Source organism: Macaca fascicularis, chromosome 3, assembly GCF_037993035.2.
Source record: "Macaca fascicularis isolate 582-1 chromosome 3, T2T-MFA8v1.1".
Lineage (NCBI taxonomy): Eukaryota > Metazoa > Chordata > Mammalia > Primates > Cercopithecidae > Macaca > Macaca fascicularis.
Window position 1 is genome coordinate 82,079,247 of NC_088377.1, and position 25,237 is coordinate 82,104,483.

A 25,237-nucleotide genomic window follows, 5' to 3' on the forward strand; every position below is an offset into this window, starting at 1 on the left:
CATATTATTTTTATGTTTACCCATCCCTAAATGATTCATGAGCTCTCCAAGTCTGGAATGTGTTTTCACAAACAGAATGAACAGTGTTTGTTTTCCTTCTATCCCTCCATTTTCATTTGTGTAAGATTAGAATCTTTATTTTTTTTACATTTTTAATTTTAATTTAGTTAGATGCTATTTGCCTTGAAAAGCACAGACCCAGGTTGCAAGTAATTTCAGTAAGAAAATACACCACCATTAAAGTGTTATCTCTAAAAAATAAAATAAATAATTTTAAAGTGCTATTTCTGCTCTTTTGGACCTGAACCAAAAAGGTAAAGTATGCATGCCTCTTTTCCTCCCAAAACAGCTAAGAAAACCCATTACCATTAGTGGTTTTTGTTTTTTTTTTTTTAACCATTGATACACTTGTCCTCCAGACCTCTGGGGAATGCCTGCCACACCAGGAAAAAAGTGTGCCACATTTGGGAAACCCCATATCCGTGACAACACTGAAAGCCCTGTGGTTGAACATAGCCCCTCACTCCCAGCCCACCCTATCTAGCTGCCTTTAGGCTTTGCCTGCTTCTCCCCAGGTCCTGCCACCTGCCGACCTGCCACTGGCTGAGCGCTTGGCCCCTAGACCCCCACTAGAAGTGACTTTCTGCCCAAGGCACTCTGAGCACCCCCACCCCCACCCCACCTGACCTCTTTGCTTTCTGGGAGCCTGCAGCACCATGGGCCCCCAGGCTCTCTTGCCCCTCACCCCTCATGCGTGTTGGGAAACACTCTATCTAGGAAACCAGGATATTTTCTGTGTAGACTGAAATCCACTTGTTGGGAGCTGTTTGGTGGGCCTAGTGAGTTTTCATGCTTATTTCATCCTGGCTAACCCCTCACGTGGCCTTTCACCTTCCACTCAGGAAACAAAAGCATCACATTTTTTCTCAAAAATGTACAGCTCCTTTTAAAATATATTCTAAGACTTCCCTTTCTGGATCTTCCTTAAAAAATAAATGATTATTCTAATATTTGTGCATATTAATTCAAACTGTTTCTAAAATTTATTTTGTTATCTTATAAAGTGCAAAATTCTTACCAGGAATCAAGTTGCTCAAGTACCATCCACACAAAAAATAAAGGCTTGAATCCAACAGAATCATCCAGCAAACCCAGCCAAATGTCATGCCCCCTTGTTCTGCAGCCTGGTACATATTATTCCACTGAATCCCTAGCAGGAAGAAAAAGGTCAGAGTTAGAACTGCACAAGCTCTTTTACAGTAGATTTTGTCACAATGAGTTCATTACTTCTAGAAGCTCAAGTAAAGTTGAATAGAACTAAAACAAAAAGAAGGTCAATACCACTGGCCATAACTCTTCAAATGAAATGTTAACTTGTGCAATCTTACACCTATTTCAATGATACCAGGTGGGGTGATCATTAACTACATTTTAATATCTAATACTTTAAAAAGTTTTAAAGGTCACCTTACTCCTATCTAGTTTTATTTACTGAGTAGAAAGGACTTTGTATTTAAGGAAAATAAGCATTCAAAAAAAATTTTTAAAGTCTCCTTGAGAACCCAAATTCTAAACTGTGTAACTCTCTGTGCTCTTGGAAAATACATAAATAGGATATATAAGAACTAGGGTGGGAAAGAATTATTATTTTCTTGTAATATGTTTGTGATTTATTTCTGGATTAACATATAATTTAAGAAAAATATTCCTCTTTCTAAATTTCCCTATGGTACCAGGCTACAGTTCAATAAAATACATTTTTTAATCATTGTGTGCTTGGAATTTAGACCAAAACATTCAAATGGTCTAACAGTGACCATTTTTTGTTTCTATCATCTTGATTCAATTTATTCTAAAGGTTAGTTAGAAGAAATCATTCAGGATTACTCATCTGTAAAAGAACATTTTAATATGTCTTACTGAAAAACTCTAAGAACTTAAAGACCAGTACAAATTAACTGGCTAATGCAACAATAGCTAGAGTCAAATTTTACTTATAGCATGTGTTTTACCTCTGTTTACAAAAACACTCCCTCCCCCCACAAAACCACACTAATATCTATGAAATATATGTATGTTCTGGTTTAGAATTTTGGTTGTCAAATTCTCAATATAAGCAAAAAATGCTGCCAATAGATTTTTAGAAAATCATTTTAGGCTGCATTGGTATGAGATAATTGCACTCTATTTTATGCTGATTAGACTTATTTCTGGATCCTGATCTTCAGGAATGATCTAGTAAATCTAGGAGTAAAGATGAGAGCCAACAAATATGTGGATGGTTGTCATGTGAAAGGAATAATTAGAAAGGAGAACCTAGAAAACACGGATAGAGGATCTAGGAAGACAGATCCCAGGTCAACAATCATCTAACACAGTGGTACTATCCTTTTTGGTACCAAGGACCAGTTTCGTGGAAGACAATTTTTCCACAGACTGGGGGATAGAGGACGGTTCCAGGATGATTCAAGTGCATTACATTTATTGTGCATTTTTTCTATTATTATTACATTGTAATATATAATAAAATAATTACACTATTCACCATAATGTGGAACCAGTGGGAGCCCTGAGCTGGTTTTCCTGCAACTAGATGGTCCCATCTGGGAGTGATGTGAGACAGTGACAGATCAACAGGCATTAAATTATCATAAGGATCATGCAACCTATTGCATGTTTGTGAACCTTTGTGACACATGCACCTATGTGAACCTTTGCATGCACAGTTCACATAACATTCAGGCTCCTGTGAGAATCTAATGCCCCCACTGACCTGACAGGAGGTGGAGCTCAGGCAATAACGTGAGCAATGGAGAGTGCCTGTAAATACAGATGAAGCTTCTCTCCCTTGCCTGCTGCTCACCTCCTGCTGTAAGGCTCAGTTCCCAACAGGCCATGGACTGCTCCATGGCCCAAGGGTTGGGGACCCCTGATCTAACAGATGAACACATTTGCATACCCTACTCTTGGAAGGTTCAGAAGGTCACTCACCTGACCCGACGTCAGGGGTGGTATAAGGAAGACCCGAGCATTGGCTGGGTGGTTGACCTGGATAGTGTCTGAAGCAAGGGATGCCATGATTATTCTTAAATGTTCTCAAAACTGGGGCTACCAGACAATGGGAGGTGTATACAACAGTGAAACCAGATATCCGAATCTCATTCTGAATGCTCTACTTGATAATGAAGACTTCCTACTGGATCACTTGCAATATAACTATTAATTTCCAAAAAGGTGATTCACTGAGAGTTACTTTTTACACATGCATGCTCTTACCTGTCTCTTGTCCTTCCAGGAATGTAATAAAAAATACTCCTTGTCCAAAGGCAGTTGTGGAGAGAAGGCACTGCCCACAGATTGATGGAGTGAAAAGAAAAACTGCACGTTAGTGTTTGATTGGGACACAGAAAATCCACAACACTTAATTCAAAGAGAGAAGTCGTAACAACTTTTCATTCTGATGATGCCCAACCATCGCTTCAGGCAGTCATTTAAATATTTTAATCTGAAAAACATAGTGGAATGTCAGTCCACTCTGAAAAGCATGATAACAAGCTAGTTTTTAACATTAAAAGGAATTATTTCTCTTTACTGAGATGCTTGAAGTGTCATAAATCCAATGCATCATACACAGAATGTGTAACACAAAACAGTGAAAAATGGAATAGAGCAATTTACCATTTTTTATTATTAAGTGAATGCCCTGGAGCATACTGCAGGCTGTCTGATGGAATACATACACTATTCTACACTAGAAAGAAGGCGTATTGAAGAAAAATGTTATTTTATCTCAGTGGAGAGGTCTTATGTTAGAAAGAAACCCCATTAAAAAAACTCTTACATTAAAAAATACAATGTATCAGAGTTAGATATTTTTTATTTGCTAAAAAGCATTTGAATATGTAAAAAGAAAATCAAATTTTATATGCATAGAACCCACAAATATAAGAACCGAGGTAAAATTAAAAACACCACCATTTGAAAATTAGGTCAGATCGTGGATGACTCCTTTTCTATGTACAAGGAGTATATGGGGAAGGACCGTGAATGGTCCCACTTGTGTTAATTATTCTGAAAACATCTACTTAACACTAATATGAAATTATTGGTTATGAATTTTTACAAATGTGACATAAGCCAATCAACACCAATGAACACATATCAATAGATAAAACACTGATGGAATATAACCACTTTTTCATTCTGCATGTGTATCTATGTTGTGTGTACATGGTTAGTAGAAACCAGAGAGCTTTGAATCATTTATTGAAGTTGAAGAAAACTCAGTTGGCTTTCATGTAAATATTTTACTCTAGGCCCTAAATGAGCAGAGAAGGTGTTCTGCTCCCAATAAGTGAGTGAAGCACTGGGGCTTTCTCCTGTGCTGGACAAAAGGACTTTTAAGGGCCTTTAAATACCCCGAGCAGCCCTGTGATCTAGGTCTCCTTGACATCTCCCCAAAGTCTCTGTTAAGACTCTGTCATATCTCTCAACAGACTGCAATTTTAGGAAGTCACTTGACCTACTGGAGAGAATAGTCTTGAGTGCAGCGCAAGTGTTTACAGTGATGCCACTGGCTCTCTGAAGAGATCATTTTAATAGGGATGGTTCACCCTCGCTTTGATTGAGTTCCTACTATGTTTCAGGCACTGTGCTTGCCAGCAATTGTCATCAAATAATGACTACGTTTTTTATGTTCTACGTATTTGATGTCACAGACCTGAAAGTGTTATCATACTTTTTTAGGAGGTACATTTTAAATGGACGAGTGACTCTGACGTTGCTAACGGAGAGATTTTTCTACTCAATGTGATGTAATTCATAATGCTTCAAGAAAAAATGCTGATTTTTTGCTTCTAAAATATCTTTAGAAATCTATTATTTTCCATGCATGAAAGAAAGAGAAAATAAAGTTATATGCTTCCTTAAGAATGCCGCTTATTTTCCAGAGTCTGCAGAAAGTCTCTGTTACGTAAAAACTGGATATTCTTAATGGGCTGCTGTCCAGCAAAAACACTGCAGTTTCAATGGTTTACATTTGTGGATAAGATTTTAAAAAGCAGATATCAGAAAACCCATGTGACAAATTGAATATGACAAATTGAAAAGGTGAGGGTGGTTGGTCTTGTTTTGTTAGATAGATTGCAGTTTTGTTTTATTTTGTATTTTTACAAAACAACTTACTTACCAGAAATGTCTGAATGACAAAACTTAATTGGTTATGTAGAACCAATAGAACTATGTAGGGCAGAAAGCTGATCATGTACACCAGGCTGGTGCAAAGGGCCGCTGTATTAGCTTGGTTGAAAAATGCACTCAAGAGGTAGCTCAGCATGACGACTGACATCCCAAAATCCAAGAGAAAGAGGAAAATAATAAAGGCATTGCTGTGTGCAAAGATGCCACTTGTTTTCAGAATGATGGCCAGAGCAGCACTGCTTACGGTCAACACAACCATGTTCTCCAGGAACCAGGCCAGGAAATGGGTCATTGGATGCACTCCCATCATCCGCAGATACTATCAAAAAGAGAACAAGCCCAAGGTTACCACAGAATGCATATTTGAGGAAGAACAAATCAGATAGTAGGAGAAAGGAGGTGGACCATGGCCAGGCGCAGTGGCTCAAGCCTGTAATCCCAGCACTTTGGGAGGCCGAGACGGGCGGATCACAAGGTCAGGAGATCAAGACCATCCCGGCTAACACGGTGAAACCCCGTCTCTACTAAAAAATACAAAAATCTAGCCGGGCGTGGTGGTGGGCGCCTGTAGTCCCAGCTACTGGGAGGCTGAGGCAGGAGAATGGCGTAAACCTGGGAGGCGGAGCTTGCAGTGAGCTGAGATCTGGCCACTGCACTCCAGCCTGGGCGACAGAGGGAGACTCCGCCTCAAAAAAAAAAAAAAAAAAAGAAGGTGGACCAGTGGAAAGGTAAATCTGCTTGCTTGCAAATACCACCCTGTAAAGGGCCCTGGGAAGGACATTGCCTCCTCAAGCCTGGTATTTGATTTTCATGAGCACTTGTATCCTGGAACTTAAAATTAAGTTAAATTTTTAAAAAAGAGCCATTTGTGACAAACCCATAGCCAATATCATACTGAACGGACAAAAGCTGGAAGCATTCCCCTTAAAAATTGGCACAGGACAAGGATGCCCTCTCTCGCCACTCCTATTCAACATTGTATTGGAAGTTCTGTCCAGGCCAAACAGGTAAGAGAAAGAAATAAAGCATATTCAAATAGGAAGAGAGGAAGTCAAACTGTCTCTGTTTGCAGGTGACATGATCCTATATCTAGAAAACCCCATTATCTCAGCCCAAAAGCTACTTAAGCTAATAAGCAACTTCAGCAAAGTCTCAGGGTACAAAATCAATGTTCAAAAATCACAAGCATTCCTATACACCAACAGGAAACAAGCAGACAGCCAAATCATAAATGAACTCCCATTCACAATTGCCACAAAGAGAATAAAATGTCTAGGAATACAGCTAACAAGGGAAGCGAAGGACCTCTACAAGGAGAACTATAAACCACTGCTCAAGGAAATAAGAGAGGATACAAACAAATAGAAAAACATTCTGTGTTCATGGATAGGAAGAATCAATATCATTAAAATGGCCATACCGCTCTAAGTAATTTAGAGATTCAATGCTATTCCCATTAAACGACCATTGGCATTCTTCACATAATTAGATAAATCTACTTTAAAATTCATATGGAACCAAAATTTAAAAAAAGAGCCTGTATAGTCAAGACAACCCTAAGACAAAAAAACAATGCTGGAAGCATCACACTACCTGACTTTGACCTATACTACAAAGCTACAGCAACCAAAACATCATGGTACTGGAACAAAAACAGACACATAAACCAGTGGAACAGAATAGAGATCTCAGAAATAAGACGACACATCTATGACCATCTGATCTTTGACAAACCTGACAAAAATAAGCAATGGGAAAAGGGTTCCCTATTTAATAAATGGTACTGGGAAAACTGGTAGCTATATGCAGAAAATTGAAACTGAACCCCTTCCTTACACCTTACACAAAACTTCACTCAAGATGGAGTAAAGACTTAAATGTATTTTTTGTTTCAATTTCATTTAGCTATTCTCTCATCTTTCTTATTTCTTTTCTTCTGCTAGGTTTGGGTTTCCATTGTTCTTGTTTCTCCAGTTCCATGAGGTGTGACCCTAGGTTGTCTATTTTTGCTCTTTCAGACTTTTTGATGTAGGCATTTAATGTTGTGAACTTTCCTCTTAGCATCACTTTTGCCATATCCCAAAGGTTTTGATAGGTTGTATCACTATTATCATTCAGTTCACTTAGTTTTCATCTTTATTTCATTCTTGACCCAATGATCATTCAGGAACATGTTATTTAATTTCCATGTATTTGCATGGTTTTGAGGGTTCCTTTTGTAGTTTATTTCCAATTTTATTCCACTATGGTCTGAGCTATATATGACAAACCCACAGCCAATATTGTATTGAACAAGGAAAAGTTGAAAGCATTTCCTCTGAGAACTGGAACAAGATATGGATGCCCACTTTCACCACTACTATTCAACGTAGTACTGGAAGTCCTAGTCAGAGCAATCAGACAAGATAAAGAAATGAAGGGCATCCAAATCAGTTGAGAGGAAGTCAAACTGTTGCTGTTTGTTGATGATAATATCATATACCTAGAAAACCCTAAAGACTCATCCAAAAATCTCCTAGAACTGACAAGTAAATTCAGCAAAGTTTCAGGATACAAAATTCACGTACACAAATCAGTAGCTCTGCTATACACCAACAGTGACCAAGCCGAGAATCAAATCAGGAACTCAACCCCTTTCACAATAGCTACAAGAAATAAAATAAAATACTTAGGAATATGCCTAAACAAGGAGGTGAACCACCTCTACAAGGAAAACTACAAAATACTGTTAAAAGAAATCATAGATGACACAAACAAAGGAAACACATGCTGTGCTCATGGATGGGTAGAATGAATATTGTGAAAATGACCATATTGCCAAAAGCAATCTGCAATCCAATGCAATTCCCATCAAACTACCACCATTACTCCTCACAGAACTAGAAAAAACAATCCTGACATTCATATGGAACCAAAAAAATAACCCACACAGTCAAAGCAAGACTAAGCAAAAAGAACGAATCTGGAGGCATCATATTACCCGACTTCAAACTATACTATAAGGACATAGTCACCAAAATAGCATGGTACTGGTATAAAAATAGGCACATAGACCAACGGAACAGAATAGAGAACCCAGAAATAAACCCAAATATTTATAGCCAACTGATCTTCAACAAAGCAAACAAAAACATAAAGTGGGGAAAGGACATCCTATTCAACAAATGATGTTGGGATAATTGGCAACCCACAAGTAGAAGAATGAAACTGGATCCTCATCTCTCACCTTATACAAAAATCAACTCAAGGTGGATAAAAGACTTAAATCTAAGCCCTGAAACCATAAAGAGTCTAGAAAAATAACATCAGAAAAACCCTTCTAGACATTGGCTTAGGCAAATACTTCATGACCAAGAACCCAAAAGCAAATGAAATGAAAACAAAGATAAATAAATGGGACTTAATTAAACTAAATGGCTTCTGCACAGCAAAAGAAATAATCAGCAGAGTAAATAGACAACCCACAGAGCGGGAGAAAATCTTCACAATCTATATATCCAACAAAGGACTAATATCCAGAATCTACAGAGAACTGCAAGAAAAAAACAAATAGTCTCATCAAAAAGTGGGCGAAGGACATGAATAGACAGTTCTCAAAAGAAGATAGATACATGGCCAACAAACATATGGAAAAATACTCATCATCACTAATTATCAGGGAAATGCAAATCAAAACCACAATGTAATATCACCCTACTCCTGCAAGAATGACTATAATTTAAAAAATCAAAAAATAATCTATGTTGGCATGGATGCGGTGAAAAAGGAATACTTTTACACTGTTTGTGGGAATGTAAACTAGTACAACCATTATGGAAAACAGTGTGGAGATTCCTTAAAGAACTAAAAGTAGATCTACCATTTGAACCAGCAATCCCACTCCGGGGTATCTACCCAGAGGAAAAGAAGTCATTATATGAAAAAGATAGTTGCACACATATGTTTATAGCAGCACAATTCACAATTACAAAAATATGGGACCAACCCAGTGTCCATCAATCAATGAGTTAATAAAGAAAAAGCATACACACACACACACACACACACACACACACACACACACACACACCATGGAATACTACCCAGCCATATAAAGGAATGAAATAATAGCATACAGAGCAACCTGGATGGAATTAGAGACTCTTATGCTAAGTGAAGTAACTCAGGAATGCAAAACCAAACATCATATGTTCTCACTCACATGTGGGAGCTGAGCTATGATACACGAAGGCATAAGAATGATTCACTGGACTTTGGGGACTCAGGGTAAAGGGTTGGGGGTGGTGACTGATAAAAGACTATACATTGGGTACCAGGAACACTGCTCGGGTGATGGGTGCACCAAAATCTCAGAAATCACTACTGAATAGCTTATTCATGTAACCAAACACCACCTGTTCCCCAAAAAACCTATGGAAATAAAAAAAATTAAGTTATGATAGTTTAAGTTTTATAACAGTATTACAACAAAAATAGCAGGGCCTCTACATAAAAAAATTCTAAGCATAAATTAAGATGGGAAGTCTGCTGCTGTGTTTTTCTGGGTTTGAAAAAAGTTGCTGAATGAGGAACATTGGCTTTGTTCTTGCAATCTTGTATGGCTATTCTTTGACTTTCTTTCATGCCAATGGAAAATATCTGTTAAACTCTGGCATTGCTTCAGACTTCAACATAAAATCATCTTTCTGGAACAGGGACTCAGCTATTTTGTACACCAGAACCCCAGCAGAGGAGAGGGAAGCAAAACAGAGAGGCTCAGGTTAGTTATGGGACAAGATCCATTTCCAAAGTCCCCAGCTTCCCCATCTTTGTCTCCCAGGTGAGGTTTAAGGATATTTACCTCTTCTATCTGGATCTCCTGCTCATACACCAATTTTCTGACCATGCTGGCCACAGACACCATCCACGTCAGCATCAGTATCAGTGGAAAAAAGAAACCAACGTTGTTCAGGAATCTGTAAGGGGATAGTTTAGTCAGCATCCAGAGGCAAGCAAAATGACTCTACTAATATTTTACATTTTTCTTTCAAGTTACAAAGCACTTTCAGGAGCGATGTCTCCTTTGGTCATTTCTACATGCCTATGACTTAGATAGGAGGGCCATGATTGGTGTGCTGATTTTGTAGGTGTGCAAATTCATGAAGGAACTCATGAAGGAGACACAACTGGTTCAAGGTCTCTCAGAGAGCCATAGTCCAACCACAATACTCTGTGACACTTGCCATAGGCAGAGCAGGTTGGAGCAAAGCAGGTCATTAATCCATGCCTACCATTTCCCCAACTTAGTTGGAACCATTATCTATCTTCAATTATTGATATTAATTGATCATAGATTATCATCTACAAAATATGTGAAAATTGGCAAGTGAAAGCCTTCCTGTCTATTTTCCCAACACTCACATTTCAACCCACTCTAACTGGGCTCCATTTCTAATATACACTTGAAATGACTCTTATCTAGGGCATCAGTGACAGTCATGCCTCAAAATCCAATGAGAATTATACAGTCATTTTCCTTCTTAAGTTCTCAGACATGTTTGATGACTTTGGTCATTCCCTTCTCCTCTCTTTCCTCTTAGCTTCCAGAACAACTCCCAGCTTTCCACCCACAGCTTGGCAACTTCTCTTTTACCTGCCTTTAAATGTAGGCATCCTTACCTCAAGTTGGACCCTCTGTCTTCCCACCACATACTCTCTGAGCTCTAAATCCATGTAATAATTATTTATTCAACATTGAGACCAACCACAGGTACAAGCCACGTTACTGGGCTGGTGTTACATGAATGAACCAAACAGTAAAAGGCCCTGCCATTAAGGATCTTTCATTCTAGTATGTTGGCAAGGTGAGAAGGGACGTAAAATAATCCAATAAACACAGATTGCTATGTTCTGTCCCTGCCAAAACTCATGTTGAAATTTAATTGCCCATGTAATGGTATTGAGAGGTGATGCAGCCTTTAAGAAGTATTTGGGTTATGGGTTCTCCACACTCTTGGATGGATTAATGCAGTTCTCATGAGACAAGATGAGTTTCCAGGGTATTGGAATAGTTCTTGAGAAAGCTGGCTGTTATGAAGCAAGTTTGCCTCTCATGTATGAAGCACACACCCTCTCCCCCTTAAACTTTCCGCCAGGAGTTGAAGTGGCATGATGCCCTCAGCAGAAGCCGACCAGACAAGCTGCCTAATCTTGGATTTCCTGCCAGAATTATGAGCCAAATAAACTTATTTTCTTTATAGACTACCCAGTCTTGGGTATTCTGTGATAGCAACACAGAAAGAACTAAAACAGAGACGCATAATGTCAGGTAGTGTTAAACGCTATGAGGAAAAAAGAACCAGTTTAACCAAAAGTGAGAAGGAATGCTATTTCAGACAGGGTGATTAGCTGAGCTGACAGCGGAAAAAAAATACTCGAGCAGAAAGCGGATGCAGTAAAGAAATGAGTCACACAGGTATCCGAAGGGAGACTGCTCCAGGCAAAGGAAACAAGGGCAAGGACCCGAGGTTGGAGCAAACAGAACACAGGTCAGGAGCAGCCAAGGCCTTCATGCAACAGCAGCAGATGGGGTCAGAGCATGAGCAGAGGACAGATCATGCAAGGATCTTTCATGTCAGGGTAAGTTCTATATTTTTTTCAGTCAATAAGAAAGTACATTGAAAAGACTTTAAAAGGAAGAGAGAGAGAGAAACAGAGAGGTGGCATAGTTAGGTGCACAGTGTTTTTAAAAAGACCACGAAATGCCATGTAGACAATGGGGTACAGGTGGGGAAGCCTGTGAAGCGAGGGTTCAGAAGGCTACAGCAGACTCAGCAGTCTAGATGAGAAACAAGGGGTCCCCAACAAAGATTGTGGCCCTGGAGACAGGAAAATGTCCAGATTGGACACTTGCCCTGCGGAAGTAGCCTCTCAGAGGCCCTCCAGAACTTCTCCTTCATAGTATTAATGACAGCATGGAGGACGTTCAAAAATTTTGATGTCTGCAAAATCTAAGCTCCTTAAGGAAGACCTCCCACTGTATCTCCTTGCTCTGGCAAGGGCCTGCCTCATAATGGAAGCCAAATACTTATTAATAAATACATGAATGTGTAACAAAGAAAAGGAAATTCGCTTCTTTGTTTTTATTCACTTTTCTGCTTAAGGCAACTTTTACAAGCTGTCAACTTGGCAGGTCACGTTTGAAAGTTAAATATGTGCTGGGTGCAGTGGGTCATGCCTATAATTCCAGTGCTTTGGGAGGTCGAGGCAGGTGGATCACCTGAGATCAGGAGTTCAAGACCAGCCTGGCCAATACATGGTGAAACCCTGTCTCTACTAAAAATACAAAAATTAGCAGGGTGTGGTGGTGCATGCCTGTAATCCCAGATACTCAGGAGGCTGAGGCAGGAGAATCACTTGAACCCGGGAGGGAGAGGTTGCAGGGAGTTGAGAAGAAAGAAAGAAAGAAAGAAAGAAAGAAAGGAAGGAAGGAAGGAAGGAAGGAAGGAAGGAAGGAAGGAAGGAAGGAAGGAAGGAAGGGGAAAGTTAAATATGGTTAACTTCTATGCTATACAATGACTGTTTGCAGAAGGCAGAGTCGTTTAAATTTCCAGTTTTGAGACTTTCTAGGTTTTTTAAAAAGCATTATTTTTTGTAGTGGTCAGAGCAGGTAGCAGTCTATGAAGAGGAAGTGCCATAAACTCCATATACTTGTCTATCCAGCAAATGCCATTTGTTCTCCCAAAGTAACACAATTTACCACAGAGAGGAAGCTTAGATCACTTGTAAAGTTAGACAACTAATACTGAATTTATTTGGAGGGTTGAAGAAGTTTGTCTATTTGTTTGCATACTTTTTTTTTCTTAATGGTAGTGGACTTGATGACTACTGAACTCTATTCTTGCAGCAACTTGAATCTTACAAAAGAGTCCATAAGTATCATGCACAAGCATTATCTAAGATTCTTTTCTAAGTTGTTGATTCAGAAGTTACCTTATGTCAGACTTCTGAACCATGTGTGCATTCTATCAATCCCTTAAAGCTTTGTAAAGGAGAAAGTCTTGAGAGGCTTGGAGATGGATCAACCTAGCTCTGAAGATCTTGGAGCACCTACCTCAGATACAAGAGAGTACCCAGACACTCTGCACAGACATGTCAGACTGAGGTCATTTGGTAGAAACAGAATAGCCTAAGAAATTGGAGATGATAGATTACAAGACATGGCTATGTAACCCAGCCAATTTCTTATATGCTCCTGAAAATTGGTCTAAAATCAAAAAGAGAAGAAAAAAAGACAAACATTCAATTTTTTATAAATGTTTAGAAGAGACATGAAGCATTTGAAATGGTGCTTAAAAAAATCAAGTTCATGTGAGAGTCACACAAAAATGTGAATAGGAGAGAATTCTGTAGCAAAATCCCACCTTCTGCAGATCTCAAAATGCATCATTGAAAATACATTTCTTGGTTGGATGCAGTGGCTCACTCTTGTAACCCCAATATTTTGAGAGACCGAGGCAGGTGGATCACTTGAGCCCAGGAGTTTGAGACAAGCTTGGGAAACATGGTTAAACTCTGCCTGTTCAAAAAAATCAAGAAATCAGTCAGATGTGGTGGTGCATTCCTGTGGTCCCAGCTACTTGGGAGGCTGAGGTGGGAAGATCACTTGAGCCCAGGAAATTTGAGGCTGCAGTGACCCATGATTGTACCATCACACTCCAACCTGGGTGACAGAACAAGACCCTGTCTAAAAAAAAAAAAAAACAAAAAACTTCTTAAAAGCAAACAGCACACTCTGAGAGGCAAAATATATGAAACAGATTATGTTAGGTGGGTGTCAAGTTGCATGATAAATTGGATAGCTTTGTCACTGCCTTGATCTTGTTACTCATTATTGGTCTTTTCAGGTTTTCTATTTCTTAATCGTTCAATCTTGATAGGTTGTATGTATCCAAGAATTTGTCCATTTCTTCTAGGTTTTTCAATTTGTTGGTGTATATTCATAATAGTCGCTACTGGTCCTTTGTATTTCTGTGGTATCAGTTATAATGTCTCCTTTTGTGCTTCCAGTTTTATTTAATTTGAGTCTTCATTCTTTTTTCTTAATCTAGCTTAAAATTTGTTGATTTCATCTTAAAAAAAAAAACACCTCTTTGAAACTATTAACAGAGTACAGACAACCTACAGAATGGAAGAAAATATTCGCAAACTATGCATCCAACAAATGTCTAATATCCACAGCTTATAAGGAACTTAAACAATTCAACAAACAAATACCCCAATAAAAGCAGGCAAAATACAGGAGCAGGCACTTCTCAAAAGACATACACGCAGCCAACAAACATGAAAAAAATCTCACCATCAAAAATCACCAGAGACATGCAAATCAAAACCACAGTGAGATACCATCTCATACTAGTCAGAATAGCTATTATTAAAAAGTCAAAAATAGTGGGGGGTGCCCAAGATGGCCAAATAGGAACAGCTCCAGCCTCCAGCTCCAAGTGTGAGGGACACAGAAGACAAGTGATTTCTGCATTTTCAACTGAGCTACCAGGTTCATGTCACTGGGGCGTGTCAGACAGTCGATGCTGGTCCATGGGTGCAGCACGATCAGCAAGAGCTGAGCAGGGCAAGGCATCGCCTCAGCTGAGAAGTGCAAGGGGGAAGGGAATTTCTTTTCCTAGCCAAGAGAAATTGAGACACACAACACCTGGAAAATCAGGTAACTCCCACCCTAATACTGAGCTTTACCAAGAGTCTTAGCAAACGGCACATCAGGAGATTATATCCCACACCTGGCCCAGAGGGTCCCACACCCACAGAGCCTCCCTCATTGCTAGCACAGCAGTCTGAGATCTAACTGCAAGGTGGCAGTGAGGCTGGGGGAGGGGTGCCCGCCATTGCTGAGACTTAAGTAGGTAAACAAAGCTGCCAGGAAGCTCGAATTGGGTGGAACCCACCACAGCTCAAGGAGGCCTGCCTGCCTCTGTAGACTCCACCTCTGGGGACAGGGCATAGCTAAACAAAAAGCAGCAGAAACTTCTGCAGACATAAAAGTCCTTCTCTGAAAGCTTTTAAGAGAGCAGTGGTTCTCCCAGCACGGAGGTTGAGATCTGAGCATGGACAGACTGCCTGCTCAAGTGGGTCCCTGACCCCTGAGTAGCCTAACTGGGAGACATCCCCCACTAGGTGCAGACAGACATCTCACACCTTACACAGTTGGGTACATCCCTGAGATGAAGCTTCCAGAGCAAGAATCAGACAGCAACACTTGCTGTTCAGCAATATTCTATCTTCTGCAGCCTCTGCTGCTGATACCCAGGTAAACAGAGTCTGGAATGGACCTCAAGCAAACTCCAACAGACCTGCAGCTGAGGGTCCTGACTGTTAGAAGGAAACTAACAAACAGAAAGGACACCCACACCAAAACCCCATCAGTATGTCACCATCATCAAAGACCAAAGGCAGATAAAACCACAAAGATGGGGAAAAAGCAGGGCAGAAAAGCTGGAAATTCAAAAAATCAGAGCACATCTCCCCCTCCAAAGGAACGCAGCTCATCACCAGCAATGGAACAAAGCTGGATGGAGAATGACTTTGATGAGCTGAAAGAAGAAGGCTTCAGTCGATCAAACTTCTCAGAGCTAAAGGAGGAACTATGTAACCAGCTACAAAGAAACTAAAAACCTTGAAAAAAGAATGGATGAATGGATAACTAGAATAATCAATGCAGAGAAGACCTTAAAAGAACTGACAGAGATAAAAACCATGACACAAGAACTATGTGACAAATAAACAAGCTTCAGTGACCGACTCAATCATCTGAAAGAAAGAGTATCAGTGAATGAAGATCAAATGAATGAAATGAAGTGAGAAGAGAAGTGTAGAGAAAAAAGAGTAAAAAGAAATGAACAAAGCCTCCAAGAAATATGGGATTATGTGAAAAGACCAAATCTCCGTCTGATTGGTGTGCCTGAGAGTGATGGGGAAAATGGCACCAAGCTGGAAAACACTCTCCAGGATATCATCCAGGAGAACTTCCCCAACTTAGTAAGGCAGGCCAACATTGAAATTCAGGAAATACAAAGAACACCACAAAGATACTCCTTGAGAAGAGCAACTCCAAGACACATAATTGCCAGATTCACCAAAGTTGAAATGAAGGAAAAAATGTTGAGGGCAGCCAGAGAGATAGGTCAGGTTACACACAAAGGGAAGCCCATCAGACTAACAGCAGATCTCTCGGCAGAAACTCTACAAGCCAGAAGAGAGTGGGGGCCAATATTCAACATTCTTAAAGAAATGAATTTTCAACCCAGAATTTCATATCCAGTCAAATTAAGTTTCATAAGTGAAGGAGAAATAAAATCTTTTACAGATAAGCAAATGCTTAGAGATTTTGTCACCACTAGGCCTGCCCTACAAGAGATCCTGAAGAAAGCACTAAACATGGAAAGGAACAACCGGTACCAGCCATTGCAAAAACATGCCAAAACGTAAAGTCCATCAATGCTACGAAGAAACTGCATCAAGTAACGAGCAAAATAACCAGTTAATATCATAATGACAGGATCAAGGTCACACATAACAATATTAACCTTAAATGTAAATGGACTAAATGGTCCAATTAAAAGTCACAGACTGACAAATTGGATAAACAGTCAAGACACATCAGTTTACTGTATTCAGGAGACCCATCGCACATGCAGAGACACATATAGGCTCAAAATAAAGGGATGGAGGAAGATCTACTAAGCAAATGGAAAACAAAAAAAAAGCAGGGGTTGCAATTCTAGTCTCTGATAAATGGACTTTAAACCATCAAAGATCAAAAGAGACAAAGAAAGCCATTACATAATGGTAAAGGGATCAATTCAACAGGAAGAGCTAACTATCCTAAATATATATGCACCCAATACAGGAGCACCCAGATTCATAAAGCAAGTCCTTAGAGACTTACAAAGAGACTTAGACTTCCATACAATAATAATGGGAAACTTTAACACCCCACTGTCAACATTGACAGATCAATGAGACAGAAAGTTAACAAGGATATCCAGGAATTGAACTCAGCTCTGTACCAAGCAGACCTAATAGACATCTACAGAACTCTCCACCACAAATCAACAGAATATACATTCTTCTCAGCACCACATCACACTTATTCCAAAATTGATGACATAGTTGGAAGTAAAGGACTCCTCAACAAATGTACAAGAACAGAAATTATAGCAAACTGTTTCTCAGACCACAGTGCAATCAAACTAGAACTCAGGACTAAGAAACTCAATCAAAACCACTCAACTACATGGAAACTGAACAACCTGCTCCTGAACGATACTGGGTACATAATGAAATGAAGGCAGAAATAAAGATGTTCTTTGAAACCAATGAGAGCAAAGATACAACATACCAGAATCTCTGGGACTCATGTAAAGCAGTGTGTAGAGGGAAATTTATAGCACTAAATGCCCACAAGAGAAAGCAGGAAAGATCTAAAATTGACACTCTAACATCACAATTAAAAGAACTAGAGAAGCAAGAGCAAACACATTCAAAAGCTAGCAGAAGGCAGGAAACAACTCAGATCAGAGCAGAACTGAAGGAGATAGAGACACAAAAAACCCTCCAAAAAAATCAATGAATCCAGGAGCTGTTTTTTTGAAAAGATCAACAAAATTGATAGACTGCTAGCAAGACTAATAAAGAAGAAAAGAGAGAAGAATCAAATATGCAATAAAAAATGATAAAGGGGATATCACCACCAACCCCACAGAAATACAAACTACCATCAGAGAATACTATAAACACCTCTATGCAAATAAACCAGAAAACCTAGAAAAAATGGATAATTTCCTGGACACTTACACTCTCCCAAGACTAAACCAGGAAGAAGTTGAATCCCTGAATAGACCAATAGCAGGCTCTGAAATTGAGGCAATAATTAATAGCCTCTCAACCAAAAAAAGTTCAGGACCAGAAGGATTCACAGCCAAATTCTGCCAGAGGTACAAGGAGGAGCTGGTACCATTCCTTCTGAAACTATTCCAATCAATAGAAAAAGAGGGAATCCTCCCTAACTCATTTTATGAGGCCAACATCATCCTGATACCAAAGCCTGGCAGAGACACAACGAAAAAACAGAATTTTAGACCAATATCCCTGATGAACATTGATGCAAAAATCCTCAATAAAATACTGGCAAACCGAATCCAGCAGCACATCAAAAAGCTTATCCACCATGATCAAGTGGGCTTCATCCCTGGGATGCAAGGTTGGTTCAACATATGCAAATCAATACACGTAATCCAGCATATAAACAGAACCAAAGACAAAAACCACATGATTATCTCAATAGATGCAGAAAAGGCCTTTGACAAAATTCAACAGCCCTTCATGCTAAAAACTCTCAATAAATTTGGTATTGATGGAACGTATCTCAAAATCCTAAGAGCTATTTATGACAAACCCATGATGAATACCATACTGAATGAGCAAAAACTGGAAGCATTCCCTTTGAAAACTGGCACAAGACAGGGATGCCCTCTCTCACCACTCCTATTCAACATAGTGTTGGAAGTTCTGGTTAGGGCAATCAGGCAAGAGAAAGAAATCAAGGGTATTCAGTTAGGAAAAGAAGATGTCAAATTGACTCTGTTTGCAGATGACATGATTGTATATTTAGAAAACCCCATCATCTCAGCCCAAAACCTCCTTAAGCGGATAAGCAACTTCAGCAAAGTCTCAGAATACAAAATCAATGTGAAAAAATCACAAGCATTCTTATACACCAGTAACAGACAAACAGAGAGCCAAATCATGAATGAACTCCCATTCACAATAGCTTCAAAGAGAATAAAATACCTAGGAATCCAACTTACAAGGGAGGTAAAGGACCTCTTCAAGGAGAACTACAAACCACTGCTCAGTGAAATAAAAGAGGACACAAACAAATGGAAGAACATTCCATGTTCATGGATAGGAAGAATCTATATTGTGAAAATGGCCATACTGCCCAAGGTAATTTATAGATTCCATGCCATCCCTATTAAGCTACCAATGACTTTCTTCACAGAATTGGAAAAAACTGCTTTAAAGTTCATATGGAACCAAAAAAGAGCCCGCATCTCCAAGACAATCCTAAGTCAAAAGAACAAAGCTGGAGGCATCAGGCTACCTGACTTAAACTATACTACAAGGCTACAGTAACCAAAACAGCATGGTACTGGTACCAAAACAGAGATATAGACCAATGGAACAGAACAGAACCCTCAGAAATAATACCACACATCTATAGCCATCTGATCTTTGACAAACCTGCCAAAAACAAGAAATGGGGAAGAAATGGTGCTGGGAAAATTGGCTAGCTGTAAGTAGAAAGCTGAAACTGGATCCTTTCCTTACTCCTTATACGAAAATTAATTCAAGATGGATTAGAGACTTAAATGTTAGACCAAAACCCATAAAAACTATAGAAGAAAACCTAGGTAATACCATTCAGGACATAGGCATGGGCAAGGACTTCATGTCTAAAACACCAAAAGCAACGGCAACAAAAGCCAAAGTTGACAAATGCGATCTAATTAAACTAAAGAGCTTCTGCACAGTAAAGGAAACTACCATCAGAGTGAACTGGCAACCTACAGAATGGGAGAAAATTTTTGCAATCTACTCATCTGACAAAGGGCTAATATCCAGAACCTACAAAGAAGTCAAACAAATTTACAAGAAAAAAATAACCCCATCAAAAAGTGGGCAAAGGATATGAACAGACACTTCTCAAAAGAAGACATGTATACAGCCAACAGACACATGAAAAAATGCTCATCATCACTCGCCATCAGAGAAATGCAAATCAAACCACAACAAGATACCATCTCACACCAGTTAGAATAGCAATCATTAAAAAATCAGGAAACAACAGGTGCTGGAGAGGATGTGGAGAAATAGGAACACTTTTACACTGTTGGTGGGACTGTAAACTAGTTCAACCATTGTGGAAAACAGTGTGGTGACTCCTCAAGGATCTAGAAATACCATTTGACCCAGCCATCCCATTACTGGGTATATACCCAAAGGATTATAAATCATGCTGCTATAAAGACACATGGACACATATGTTTATTGCAGCACTATTCACATAGCAAAGACTTGGAATCAACTCGAATGTCCATCAGTGACAGGCTGGATTAAGAAAATGTGGCACATGTACACCATGGAATACTATGCAGCCATAAAAAAGGATGAGTCTGTGTCCTTTGTAGGGACATGGATGCAGCTGGAAACCATCATTCTCAGCAAACTATCGCAAGAACAGAAAATCAAACACTGCATATTCTCACTCATAGGTGGGAATTGAACAATGAGATCACTTGGACACAGGAAGGGGAACATTGTGGGGAGGAGGGAGGGGTGGAATAGCATTAGGAGATATACCTAATGTAAATGATGAGTTAATGGGCACAGCACACCAACATGGCACATGCACACATATGTAACAAACCTGCATGTCATGCACGTGTACCCTAGAACTTCAAGTATAATAATAAAAGAAAAAAAAGTCAAAAATAATGGATGCTGGCCAGGCTATGGAGAAAAGGGAATCCTTATATACTGTTGATGGTGTTGATGGGAATGTAAATGCATTCAGCCACCGTAGAAAGCAGTCTGGAGATTTCTCAAATAAAACAGAGCTACCATTCAAACCAGCAATCCCTTTAGGGGGTATACATCCAAAAGAAAATAAATTGTTCAACCAAAAAGGCACATGAACTCACATGTTCAACACAGCACTATTTACAATAGCAAAGAACTCACATGTTCAACACAGCACTATTTACAATAGCAATAGTAGAAAGCAGTTTGGAGATTTCTCAAATAAAACAGAACTACCATTCATACCAGCAATCCCATTAGTGGGTATACATCCAAAAGAAAATAAATTGTTCAACCAAAAAGACACATGAACTCACATGTTTAATACAGCACTATTTACAATAGCAAAGACATGGAATCAACCTAGATGCCCATCAGCAGTGAACTGGATAAAGAAAAGGTGGTACATATACACCATGGAATACTATGCAGCCATGAAAAAAGAATGAAATCATGTCCTTTGCAGCAAGATGGACGCAGCTGGAGGTCATTATCTTAAGTGAATTAACACAGGAATAGAAAACCAAATACTGCATGGTCTCAATTATAAGTGGGAGCTAAACACTGCATACTCATGGACATAAAGATGGCAGCAGTAGACACTGGGGACTATTAGAAGGGAGAGAAAGAAGGGGACAAGAATTGAAAAACTATTGGGTACTGTGTTCACTACCTGGGTGACAGGCTCAACTGTATCCCAAACCTCAACATCGCACAATATACCCATGTAACAAGCCTGCACATGTGCCCCCTGAATCTAACATTAAAATTAAAATTATATTTTAAAAATCTGGAAAACATATTTAATATCCACCAATTAGAAGCTTCACTAAATAAAACACGATACATTCTACATTCACATAATGAAATATATTTGGACAGAAAAAATAATGAGGTCAATATAACCTAAGATGGAGAACTCTCCACTAGGTATCATTAAGTAAAACAAATAAGTACAGAAAAGACGTATAGTGAGCTAATGTTTGAGTTTAGTGTATATTGAATGAACTTTGAATAAATTATACAAAATGGTACTTATGCATAGAAAATTCCTGGAATAGGCAAAAAAAAAAAAAAAAAAAGGTATTCTTATTTATTGTCCTAGAGAGAGGAAATTGTGGCTCACTATCAGGAATGGGAGATTTATTTTTAACTCTACCTTTTTGTATTGATTAAATGTTTTACCACAGGTTTTCAGAAAACAATGTATTTATAAATTTTCATGGTCTTTTAAGAAAACAAATCTTGTAAAGAATTTCCTGAAGTCACTTATCGCAATATAAAACAAAAACAAAACAATAAAAGCACCAGCTTTTTGTTTTGTTCATCTTTTTTATTTGCTTTTGTCTCTATTTTATTTATTTCTGCTCTAATATAAAGTCTTTCATCAAAGAAAAGCCCAGGACCTGATGGCTTCACTATTGAATTCTACCAAACATTTAAAGAACTAATACCAATTCTACTCCAACTATTGAAAACATTGAAGAGGAAAAAGTGAAGTCAAATTCGTTCTATGACGCTGGGATTACCCTGATACCAAAACAAGACAAGGACTTAACAAAAAATAAATAAATAAATAAATAAATAAATAAATACAGGTTTATATTCCTTAAGAATATAAAGGCAAACATCTTCAACAAAACATTAACAAACCAAATACAATAACACATTAAAAATGTTGTTAATCATAATCAAATGAGATTTATCCCAGGAATGGAAGTATGGTTCAACATACGCAGATCAACAAATGTGGTACAACACCTTAACAAAATGAAGAACAAAAATCTTATGAGCATTTCTGTAGGTACTAAAAGAGAACCTATTTAATAACAATCAACATTTTTTCACGACAAAAACTCTCAAGAAACTGGGTATACCAGAAACATGTCTCAAAATAATAAAGAATAAATATAACAAATCCACAGCTAATATCATACTGCATGGGAAAAAATTAAAAGCCTTTCTTCCAAGATCTGGAACAAGACAGCTTTTCCAACTTTTGTTTAACAGAATGCTGGAAGTCCTATATACAGCAATTAAGCAAGACTAAGAAATAAAGGGCAACCAAATAAGAAAGAAGTCAAAGTCAAATTATCTTTGTTTACTAGATAAAATAATTTTATATTTAGAAAAACCTAAAGACTTCACCAAAAACCTGCTAGAACTGGTAGATAAATTCAGTAAAGTTTCAGGGCACAAAATCAACATACAAAAATCAGTAGCATTTCTATACATTAACACCAAATGATCTGAAAAAGAAATGAAGAAAGCATTCCCAATTACAATAGCTAGCAAAATAAAAATATCAGGAATACATTTAACCAAAGAAGTGAAAGATCTCTACAAAGAAAACTATAAAATATTGATGTGATGTGAGAAGTTAAAGAGGACATAAAAAATGAAAAGATATCCTATGCTTATCGATTTTTAAAAATTGTTAAAATACCTACACTACCCAAACAATCTGCAGATCCAATGCAATCCTTATTAAAATACCAATGACATTTCTCACAGAAATAGAAAAAGTATCCTAAAACTTATATGGAACCACAAAAGACCTAAAATAACCAAAGCTATCCTGAGAAAAAAACAAATGAAGCTGCAGGCATCACACTACTTAACTTCAAAATATAATACAAAATGATAGTAATCAAAACAGCATGGTACTGGGATAAAAACAGATACATAAACCAATGAAACAGAATAAAGAACACAGATATAAACCCACATATTTGTAACCAACACATTTTCAACAAAGGCTCCAAGCTCATACATTGGGAAAAGGACTATCTCTTCAACAAATGATGCTGGAAAAACTGGATAACCATATACAGAAGAATGAAGCTAGATCCTTATCTCTCACCATATACAAACATCAACTCAAAGTAGATTGAAGGCTTAAATGTAAAACTCAAAACAATAAAACTACTAGAAGAAAATATCAGAAAACTGTTTCAGGACACTGATTCTGGACAAAGACTTTTTGTGTAAGACCTCAAAAGCACAGAAAACAGAAGCAAAAACAGATAAATGATGTTACATCAAGCTAAAATGCTTCTGCAAACAAAGGAAACAATCAGCAAAGTGTAAAGACAACCTACAGAATGGGAGAAAATATTTGCAAAGTATCCATCTGATAAGGGACTAATAGCCTGAATATACAAGAAACTCAAACAAATACAATAGCAAGAAACCCACATAATCCAATTAAAACATAGGCAAAAGATCTGACTCGATATTTCTCAAAAAAAAAAAAAAAAAGACCTATGAATGGCCAACAGTTATACAAATATATGCTGAACAACATGAATCATCAAAAAAATGCAAATCAAACCCACAATGAGATACCATCTTACCCTAGTTAAAATAGCTACTATCAAAATGAGAGAAAATAATAGACACTGGCAGGGATGTGGAGAAAAGTGAAAACCCATACTCTGTTAGGTGGGAATGTAAATTAGTAGAGACACTGTGGAGAATAGTATGGAGTTTCCTCAAGTAACTAAAAAATATAACTAGAATATGACCCAGCAATTCCAATGCAGAGTATATATCTAAAATAAAGAAAATCAGTATATCGAAGAGAAATGTGCACTCCCATGTTTATTGCAGACTTATTCACAATAGCTAAGACATGGAGTCAACCTAAGTGTTCATCAATGGATAAAAAGATAAAGAAATGTGGCATATATAGAAAATGGAATATTATTTAGCCATTACAAAGAATAAAATCCTGTCATTTGAAGCAACATGGATGGAACTGGAGGACATTATGTTAAGTGAAATAAGCCAGACACAGAAAGACAAATATATGTTCTCGCTCATACGTGGGAGCTAAAAATAAATTGAACTCATTGAGGTAGAAAGTAGAGTGATGAGTTACCCAGACGCTGGGAAGGGTAAAGGGGAGGGGAAAATAATTAGAGGTTGTTTAGTGTGTACAAATGGAAGGAAGGGATAAGTTCTAGTGTGCAATAGCACACTAAGGGAACTGTAGTTAACAGTAACTTGTACATTTCAAAATAGCTAGAAGACAGGCTTTGGAATATTCCTAACACAAAGAAATGATCGTTGAAGTGATGGCTATCTCAATTACCCTGATTTGATTATTACATATTGTATGCATGTATCCAATTATCACAAGTAACTCATCAATATGAACAACTATTGTGTACAAGAAAAAGCAAAAAATAAAAAATTACATTGAGTAGTGTGAGAAGCCTTCTCCTAGACCCTATTTCCAGGGAAAGAGAAGATGGAGGTTATGTGAGGAATCCATATGTTTTCAGGAAGCACTCTACCTTTGTGGCAATGGAAAAGTAAGCTTTTGAGCTGTATGGTCATTAGTGGCACCTGGTCTTCACCACCAACAGGATCCTCTTGCAGATACCTGGGCAGGAAT

The 25,237-nt window shown here is 38.2% G+C and overlaps 1 protein-coding gene across 1 annotated transcript in view; it reads right to left on the minus strand.

Moving 5' to 3' along the window:
- Nucleotides 1-25,237, minus strand: part of ABCA13 (ATP binding cassette subfamily A member 13) — a 410,641-nt gene that overhangs the window by 291,482 nt on the left and 93,922 nt on the right. Inside the window, exons 17-20 of the mRNA XM_074036523.1 lie at nt 10,040-10,154; nt 5,189-5,518; nt 3,277-3,346; nt 1,079-1,210 (exon numbers count right to left, since the gene is read on the minus strand). Of these exons, the coding sequence (XP_073892624.1) occupies nt 1,079-1,210; nt 3,277-3,346; nt 5,189-5,518; nt 10,040-10,154 (647 nt within the window). The remainder of the gene's footprint in view (nt 1-1,078; nt 1,211-3,276; nt 3,347-5,188; nt 5,519-10,039; nt 10,155-25,237) is intronic.